This window comes from Dermacentor variabilis, chromosome 1 (genome assembly GCF_050947875.1).
Source record: "Dermacentor variabilis isolate Ectoservices chromosome 1, ASM5094787v1, whole genome shotgun sequence".
Lineage (NCBI taxonomy): Eukaryota > Metazoa > Arthropoda > Arachnida > Ixodida > Ixodidae > Dermacentor > Dermacentor variabilis.
The window spans coordinates 122,905,902-122,916,108 of record NC_134568.1 but is presented as its reverse complement, the minus strand read 5'-3'; the positions used below and the strand labels follow the sequence as shown (position 1 = coordinate 122,916,108).

The following is a 10,207-nucleotide window of genomic DNA, read 5'->3' as shown; positions in this document are numbered from 1 at the left end:
GGAGAGCGCAGATGTGTCTCTTACACGCAGCAAAAAATATTGAAACAATTTGAAAAAAAAATGAAACCAGCAGCTGTGTCATGAAAAACGTTCCATCAGACACAACATGCTCCAGACAGGCCAGTTTAATCCGGACGTATCGGAAACAGCCATTTAGTGACACGCAGGTTCTCAGACATGTCGTTCCAGTTCCTTCACTATCAAAACCTACATGCTTTCTTATTTTCTTTCTTTCTTTTTGATATGCCGTAAATATCCCGGGAACAAGAGGAAAACGGTTTCGAGGACGGCTAAATTAACCATAAATAGGAAGTAAACTTAGTGAGGTAGTGAATCGTACTTCCGAAAGAGAGGACTCAAATAACACTCCATCTCTATCCTTCTCTCTCTCTCTCTCTCTCTCTCTCGCTAACGTTAAATAAGTTATTAGGGCACAAAAAAATGCTTGTTTGAGCTCAGTCTGCTTTCCGCGAGCGCTTGTGCTTCGTATTCTTCAAGTTATTTATCCTACAGTGCATTTTAGTCTTTCTTCTTTTGTGCCGAAAAATAGTCACAGTGACATATGCAATTCATTTTCATGCAAGTTGTATTGTCTCCCGCAGCCGATTTGCAGTTGCCTCACTCAGGTCTGTTTTGAAGGTCAGCCTATTCTCGTTTGACGCAAAACTGCCGGCGTTGTTTTCGGTGACTCAAGCACAACTCTCCTCACGTCGCAACATAAACAAGCCAGGCTGTTTCTGCCGTCTTGTCCAAAACAATGAAGCTGGCTCGCTTTACACTCTGCAGCTCATAGAAGGTAACGTCGCAGTGACCAGCGTGTCTGCCTGCAAAGTAAGTTTGGGTCGCGTTCATGTACACTTATATATTATCTTTTTAGTTCCTGCTCGAACGAATCTCGTCGACTGTCGCGCTTTAGCGAGGTCTCGTGCTCCTCTTAGCGATACTCAAAGAGAGGTAAGTAGACAGATAACGAAACACTTGAAATTTAACTAGCATGCATCTGCTCGGCTACATTACACACGTCCAGGGTGAGAGAAGAGCGAAAGAAAGAGTGAGAGCAGATGTAAAACTTCAGGGGCTTAATTCGCAAAGGTCTTCGTTCGTAACTGCTCTTCGATACTTGCTGGTCGCCTTCGCGTTATAGTGTTCAGCATCAGGATTGGCTGAGAATTGCTCTTACGAGCAACCCTAGCCCAAGAGATTTTCGTGAATACAGGCACAAGTGCGTCATACCTAATGGACGAGTCGTAGCATATCTGTGGTAGCGCACTGAATACCATTACCTTCAAGGCCATTGACCTTGAGGGTAAATATATAAATAAATAAATAAATAATAAGTGTGCTGCGCAAGCTCTCGTGTGTCTTTCTAGGCAGATGAGGTGTGAAACCAAATAACCTTTCACAGAGCCTAAGGACCTTTGAGTCTAGCAATAAGCAAATGCTCCATCCAAAAAAAAGGCACATCGCTAAGTAGGACTTCCCTATGCTTTTGCACACCAGAAACCTTGCATGGCATTCGTCATACCTAGTAAAAGTATCAGAAGTTAAGCTTTGTGTTGTGTTGAAGAAGAGCGTTGTTTCAAGAGGCGTAGGACAGGATGCGGACACAGTCAGACGCCTTTTTCACCAAGAACCAATGTACAGAGACTTCTTTTAATCATTTTATGGGAGGATGGGGCAAGAGTGTCCATGGTGTCAGTAGTGTTGTCAATCGGAGTTCATGAAGCTTTTCGTTTGTATTTACTGTTTGCCATTGGTCGGCAACCTTCGCTAATATTATGTGCAGCGTTAAGATTGGCTAGAATTTGCTATTCGGAACAATTCCAGCATACGAGCTTTCTTTTTCCTTTATTGCGGGCCCTGATATTTTGGAATCTATAGCAATTTATATCACTTCGAATATTAGTGTATTTTGTGAAATTTATGTATCTTTATGATAACAGCGTATTTATTATCTCCGACAGATATCGTGTTTAACAGGAAGCTTTAACTCGTGCCCAATACTGATCCCGCCTATATAAATACATGTAAAACGCAGAAACACTTTTCTGAGATAACCACTGAGCAGATATTGACGAAATTGGTTGCATTTGCGAGAGAAAGTTCAATTCTAGTGATTGCAGGAAGCGGAATTTCGATTTAGGGCCCGAATGTCTTTAAAAAATTTGCAAATGCTGGTAAGCTTGAAAAAAATAGCACGTAGTTTACATATTTGTGGCTCTGCACATAGACAGATATCACAGTTCTGTAAACTGTATCCACTAGAGCATTCAAAGCAAACAACTTTGAAATGTTAGTTTATGTCTTGCGTGGATTTGTTACGTTATCTACAAGTGTTTTGCAAAAGTCCTACTCGCATATTAATGATAAGCGTGAGAGCCATGTGTAATACATCAATTTTTCCGCTTTAGATGTACTATTATATACAATTGACAGAATTGTTATATCATTTTTCATTGCTGACTCAAAGAGTCGTAACAATTATAGTTTCGTTTTCTGGAAATTTGCAATTTTAGCAAGTTTTAATGAACATTGACGGCCTAATTAGAAAATATGCTAGCAAAAGTCACTTTACTTTCACTTTTTCCTTTTAAATGCAGTAAACCTAATCAAATTTCGTGCAGTGGTTGCCGAGAAAAACGATTGCCATTTTCCTATGTATTCAGCATAGGAGCCCTCGCCAAACTAATGATTCCTCTTAGAAGTGGCTCAATTAATTGAATGATGGAACAATGTAATGGGGGAAAGAATAATGCAATATCATTTGATATCGTTGAAAAGGACTATTTTTAAAATATTGTAAAATGTAAGAAAACACCTCTGAGTAGCGCAAGCCTTGTTTTATTCGAATTTCTTGTGAATCGTATCAATGCACAAAAAATGTTATAAGAGTCCCAGCTAACTGCGTTGTGCAACACAATTTGGTTGTTCTATTAGAATAAATGAACATACAATCTGTCATGCGCTAATATCGAATCTGCTCGTAGCTATTGAATCCATTTTGCTGCTCAAAAATAATGTGGTTGCTTCAGCTTCGGAACCTTGCTCTCTGAGTTTGTGTTTTGTGAACGGCACGATCTGCGTCAATCGCATTTGGTTTTTCGACAAAACTAAACTACGACAAGGCATCGGCGGAGCACGCACACGGACCAACACAATGCGCGCAATTGCAAGCAAGTGAGTAGCAGATATGGCAGCGCTATGGTTCTCATATAAGTGGTTAGAGGGTGCGAACCGTTTCAGACTCAGTGAATGTCAAGAAAGGTTGCTCACAACAACGGTAGTCAGTGAGACTGTGCTTTTTCTCATTCCTACTTTCCTCTTCTTTCTTTCATCTTCCTGTGCAGCACGTTCAATGCAGAACTTTCACACGGGGTGTCTCCAGGAGAATTCGCAATAAGTGCAGAATTATGTTGACAACCATCACTTGTGAGTAAATATTGAAATCAGTCATGTGTGATGATCTTGGCACGTTCTTCACTCTGGCATTCAGAGTTTTCTCCCAGAACATACTCTTGGCACGTTCGATCGTATAATTTATTCGCATATTGATATTTCATCACTAAATTATTCACAAGTTCGCATGCCTTAAAGAGTACACTTCTGCCGACAAAAAAAAATATTTCAAACCTTCCTGACGAAACCTCTTCCATTTATGTTACCCTGCCCGCCCCGTTACGAAGTCCTTCTACTATTCCTGCAATGCAAGAGCTATGCGTCTACCGTGGGACAAGTCGGAACACCCAATGAAAAGGAAATGCCTGCAAAAGCAAAGAGCAAACATGCTGAGGTATGTTCCGGTGCTTTCTAACGAGATAAATCTTCAATATAGCACGTGCTCAAAAGCAACGTAGTATTGTTTTTAGAAAAACGTGGCACTCGAACTAGACTACTCTCGTCGAAAAGTGCGCAGACGCTTCTGTCAAAGTTCCTTGTAAGTGCCGAGCATAAACGTCTGCGTTGCAGCTGCGAGCCACTGTTTGAGCTAAACAAGCTATTGCCATCATTTGCGATTTCAAACTAGAATAAACATTCTAATTTAACAGCACGTTCTAAATTAGAATGTGTAACAGCACGTTCTGTGTAGCCGACCGGGCTCAGTCCTGGTTAACCTCCCTGCCTTTCATTTATCATTTGCTCTGTCTCTCACACCACGTTCTGGTGAGGGTGTTTTCAGACTTAGCGCTCATCTCTGCAGACAATTGTATGGCTTCACTCACCCAGGTAGTACATATATCAGAATATGATTACAACTCAACCTCGATAAGTTCTTGTACTGTGCAACTGACCGTTGTCACCAAGAACAGAGCAAATGCTTGCACACTCTCCCATCCCTGACAAAATGGGATTTTGTGTCGCCTTCCTGCGCCCTGTCTTTAAGGTTTATTGCAGTGCAGCGAACGGCATAGTGCAGCCCGCGCCTGTATACAGGCGGAGCAGGGAAAATACATCGCACTTTACTGTTTCCCGGCGCGCAGGAGCCGCCCTCACCTGCACTGATGAGACGCAGCATGCGCTCACAGGGAGCAACGAGAGACACACAGGAGAGAGAGTCCATTCATCGTTTCATTGTTGAATATAATCTTGGTTCGTGCGATTTGCCGACGAACTTTAGAAGCAAGATGAACACAACTCACAGGGTTCGCTTGCCGATACAACATTGGCTATTAAACTGGACGATAGACTCCATCCAAAACATCAAATTCCAGCAATGTCGACAACATCCGTTCTACTTCTTAACTACTTTGACTTGAGCAGCCCACAAATAACAGGTACAGAAAGATGCGTTGCCGGCTCTCTTTCGGTCCTTCAATTCATGTTCGCCGCTGAAGTCAAATATCACGTCGAATTACAGTCTTCGTAATTCAAACGTGTCCATATCAGTGCTTCAGCGCACCCTGCAGCGTTACCACTGCTGCAACGGCGTTTTGAAACAGTAGGCAGAAATGACGGACACCAGCAATTAGGGCTCTTAGCGGCAGCGAGCTGGAGACAGGCAGTGAAACGTCTTTCTCAAATGTATAATCCCACAGCCTGTGAGCTGCAAGTGCCACGTTATAAACTGATTCCACCCGTCTATGCGCACAACACACACGGGGCAGCACTTCTTCTTTTCCTTGAATTTGGGGTTCATGTACTTGCAAAGCTAGGCTGTGGAAGGCTGTATAACTCGTAAAAGCTTCGCACAGAACAAGAAAAAAAATACATTCCGCGACAAAGCGAACATGAGTTCACTGGCTCTGTTTCGGCACTGCGCGGATATTTATTCGCAGTGTCGCTCATTACGTTCGTTTACTGACCGAGCAGAATGATTTGCATCCCTTCCTGACTCACTGATGTTATTGTGAAACTTGGAACCTCGGGAGTGGTTGTGAAAGACTAAACAGTGCGCCGCGGAGTGGCGGGCAGATTAATCAAAAATAGGGATGTTTGAATAGTAAAATTTTGAATAAAATGGAATACGAATATTCGAGATAGACTACCACCGACTATCGAGACAAGTATTGAATACTTTGTAATTTCTAAAGCAAACTGAAATGTGAATCTTGCGTAGGATTCGTATGGTAAAAAAAGAAATCAGGCTTATACGTGTATACACTGACACATGCATGCAATACCGTTCATATTTAGACGTTCGGACAACTGACGAGTTTGTAAATGATAACGGCTTTCGACTATCTCGGGCAACAGGGAAATGATCGTAATGAATCAAGGGCACGGATTGTTACCAGATTCACGTAGAGTGTTGCCATCGCTGGAGTAGAGAAATGTGTCTGCAGCCCAGTACACTGATTTAAATGCACGGAAAAATGGTCAGACTGGTCAAATGAAAAATTGGTGGTGCATCCATCCTTCGGATATGATTGGCGACGTTAACGCGTTTAGCAATTTTTCTTTGGTGAGTGTGTAATTGGTGATGATATGCTTTAAACATTATAATGATTATTCGCATGGTCATTGTATCTCCATGCCCTATATCTATGCCATCCGTCAATCCCGAAACGTTGCGATCACATTAGCACGCGCACGAAGTGGCAATCTCGCTGCCAACCGCAATGCCAGAAAAAACATTCGAAAGAAATGAATATTTGACAACTTAGAATAGTGAACTCTCGAACTGAATACGCATCGAATAGCAGGGGCTATGCGATTCGTATTAAAAATTTGCAATATTAGCGCACCCCTAATCCCAAATGTCCAGAATTTCAGCGTATGGAAATGTGAGCGCTTTGATTGCACACGTACGGTCGAGAGCAAAAGTCCAGGGACTACGGCACCAGCAAAAAAAAAAAAAAACTAGTTTATTTTAACACAGCCGTGCAACGTGAAATTACCTTAATGCATGACGTTGGGCAAACAGGCGCACGTAGGCAGTGCCACTAGATTTCAGCCTTTGTGCCAAGGCTGCGAGGGAAAAAAGATTTACCGCTTTTTCTCGTCCCCAAACTTTTACACTGCACTTTACATCACGAACAAATTTTCATTGAGCCTGTGGCTTTAACTGCGGCTCGAACAAAGTTGGAACGGTCTGTCCATAGACAAACTGTTCCAAAGGTTTTGAGTGGCGTTTTCGCCTTCCAAACCAAAGTAACGCAGTGCACTCGCACCTATTTTTTCGTGCTGTCCTCGAAGAGACACAGTGTTAATATAAAATTGACGCATCGTATAACGAAGATGAAGAAAATCTTGCAAATTGGCGGCTCTAATTTGACTCGTCTTCCTTTGTGGAGGTGACGCAACCTCTAGGCGGATAAGTGTCGACCGGTACCATCGTCAACTGACTGTTGTGGACGTGGCTTACCGACGACTAGAAGAGCTGGCTCAGTTCGTTTAGGGGTGTGGCCCAGATAGCCCACGTGCAAGGGAATAATCTGGGGGAAGGGAATGTGGGCACATGTGATAATACCTACTAAAGTGTAAGCTCGGGGATGATCTCAGTAAGATTGTATCGCGCTAGCACGCTCCCCGCAGACCCTACGGAAGGGACTGCCTGATCTCTTCTCAATGCATAGGCCAGAAGGGTACTCGCCCATGCTCACTCACCAATATTGTCTCGGGCTTCGGTGATCGGATACGGACGCTCGGTATATCATCATTAAGGGCTAGACAGGGAGTGTGTTCATTTCTTTCTATACCCTGATAGCGAAGGACCCATTCCAAGAGCACCCGGAGGCTGGCGCCTGAAGGCATGTGAACGCTTAAATAAGCGCGAAGGTGACAATGCAGTTAATCTAGTATGACATGGCGGAGGGTGTATATGTAGGCTGTCGGACCGTATGATCAATGCGTCGCTGGCCTTTGTGGGCTTGCAGATGATGTCCAAAATAGCCTATGTTTCGGCGTCCTCAGCGGTTGACATGGCTAATAAGAATCTCTGAATGAATAAGGTGGACCCACTACTGCCGTAAACGTCCACTCCGGTGTACGGGCGGCGTTTACACAGTACGTGGCGTGCAGCGTTGTAGTTACTCAGGTTGCATGGGCCTGTCAGCGGCTGTGGTGATCAGGTTTCTGCACATTGGAACGACAGCGGCCCACAGGATCAAGCTGATTACTGGTGGGAAAAGTTGAAAAGGCAAAAGGTAACTTATTTCGTGCCGAAAGTGCGCCGCAGTCACCCGGTCCTGCGTCGACGTCATTGATGTTACGCGCGGTGATACGTTTGAATATTTTCTTCAAGTGAATTATGTAGTGCTGCTGCCTCTACGTCACTTGTTCGTCCACGATCATGATGATTGATGATGATGATTTATTGGCATTCCCTCTGAAATGGGGCGGTGACAAATGGTCAGGTAGCCTGCTTGAGTAACTCACGTATGCTATACATGTTTTTCATTCTAGCATTTTGTATAAATCTTTTTAACCTTTTTTTTTCTTCCTCAAAACTTCTCTTTCTACCTTGCACCAACCCATGTCTGTAACAGATTTTATCGTATCAATCTCTTTCCTGCTTTTGTTCCCCCAATACTCTAAACGTACTTTGTTTATCTCGACTGCTGGCCGGTTTATGCGTCCGTCCACTTTTAATCCAAACGCTTCTGGAAGGTGTACGTTATCTACAGGTCTCACTGGGTTAAGCCCTTCGCATTCCATTAGCATGTGGTGAGGGGTCTCCGGATTGTTTCTGCAGCATGCACATGCTCCATCTAATTGCGAATATTTGCTGCGGTAGCTTTTTGTCCTTAGGCAACCAGCTCGAGCCTTAAATAGCAAGGCACTTCCCTTCGTGTTATCATACAAATTTTCCTTTATAATTTCTTTCTTCTCATTCTTGTAAATCTCCATGGTCTTATTTGTTTACGTTCTTTGCATTCAATTCACTGTATCTGTTTCTCTCAACTTTATTCTGATAACTGCTGGTTGTCTATTTACCCATTCAATTACCCTGTACTTGGTTGACAACTTTATTGACCACTTCCTGCATTCTGTGTCACGCTTTTCTGGTACAGATACTTGTGCACTTAAGCCGCCCTTTTCTTTTGCTTCATATGCTCCTAGGTCTTCCTAGAAAATTAATTTTGCTCTGCGCTTCTCTTACTTCAAACGAGGCCCAACCCATGTCAGCGTGCACTGCCTCATTTGTGGTTTCGTCGTGGGCTCGCAAAGCCAACCGGCCTACCGATATTTGGTTAACTTCCAACCCCGACAAGATATCCGATTTTGAGCAAAGAATGACATTTGCGAACGTTCGCACTGGCACCATTATTCCCCTTTCCAGATTCCATTCACCACCTCATATTTATGTGGCCCCAAAGTGATCTGTTTCATTATAGCAGTATTCCGCTTCCCCCCTTTTTTTCAGATTCTCTTGGTGGGTGCTTGAGTAAGTCTTTCCTTCGTTTATGTGTACGCCGACGTATCTATATTGCTTGACTGTGGGTATGACTTGCTGTTGAATTGACACTACGTAATTACTCGACTCTTCATTAAAGATCATAATTCCCAATTTCTCTGTACTCAACTTAAGGCCAAGATTTGTCACTCTGTTGCCACACATATTCGCAAGTGTCTGTAAGCTCTTGAATCGTCCACTAGTAGCCCCATGTCGTCGGCACACATCAGTACGGGACCTCCTGTTACGCCATTTGTTCATTATGCATGTATGATAAATCAACACCGAATTCACCGTTTTCCGGTGGTCTTTCTGTGCCCTTAACAATAAAGAGTGAACAACAATGAAGACAGAGGAGATCCTTGCTTGAGTCCTTGATGAATTTCCACCACTCCATTACATTTTCGACCTTCCCATACAATTCCTACTCAGTTGTCTCTGTATATCTTCCTCAGCAGCTCCCCGAAATGTCCGTCTATGTCTTCGTGCTTGAGAAGGAGGGAACGCACGTAATAGAATACACAGCTCCACTTACTGACATTTCCAGAGAGTGGCCTGCAGCTACGAGTGCTGCGTACGCGCCGGGGTCAAGCGAGAGCACAGTAATTACGCGAAAGTAAACGATGGCTTCAGCTCCTTTTCGGAACATTTCGTCTTTCAGTCACAATTTAAGCTTAACGACTGACATCATCCTGTGCGCAATCTGGTTGAGTTGTGTTATTTGTGTTATTAGACGCTTCATACACCCCGTCGTGTTCCAGCGGAATACCATGGAGCGCTGACGCAGCGTCGATTGGGTTTTGTTAGCATCTTTAGGAGGAAGGTTTCGTCGGCGTTTCTGTGATGCTCAGAAAAACAAAGCGTTCAGGTTCCCTAGAAGGCGTAGTCGCATGAGAAGTCACAGTGGGTAATATCATTGCTGCCTGTTCGTTTTTCTTTCCTTCTTTCTCAGGGTGGACGCGCCACAAAGGAAGAAATTTGCTACGCTAACGTGGGCTGCTTCTCTCGACACGACCGACTGACACATCCATCTAATTTCCCAAGCAACCCAAACCTTCTCATGCCCCTTTTTCACCTATATTCAAGAAAAAAACGGCATATTCCAACAATTTTCCAGCTGAGGCCAAAAGGAAGTTATTGGTATCTGGTGGAGTTTGGCAACGAGAAACCGTTATTTATTTTGATACATGGCTGGCTGGAGTCTGCCTACACTCCTTGGGCACAGTCCATCAAAGACGCACTCCTTGGAGAGGTAAGCAGATTTTGCAGTACTCATAAAACCACGCATGTGAGCCTCTTAGTTGACAGAAATGAACTACCAGCATTGCAGCAGTTTATGTGCTAACAAAGATCTAAAAGCTCCAGAAATTTTTA

The 10,207-nt window shown here is 43.6% G+C and overlaps 1 protein-coding gene across 1 annotated transcript in view; it reads left to right on the top strand.

Annotated features, from left to right (window-relative positions):
• The first annotated feature begins 935 nt into the window (after window positions 1-935).
• The window catches only part of LOC142584166 (putative phospholipase A1 magnifin), a 49,656-nt gene continuing 40,384 nt past the window's right edge, over window positions 936-10,207 (top strand). Inside the window, exons 1-4 of the mRNA XM_075694337.1 lie at window positions 936-954; window positions 3,348-3,429; window positions 3,684-3,790; window positions 9,786-10,085. Of these exons, the coding sequence (XP_075550452.1) occupies window positions 3,411-3,429; window positions 3,684-3,790; window positions 9,786-10,085 (426 nt within the window). The 5' untranslated portion in view covers window positions 936-954; window positions 3,348-3,410. The remainder of the gene's footprint in view (window positions 955-3,347; window positions 3,430-3,683; window positions 3,791-9,785; window positions 10,086-10,207) is intronic.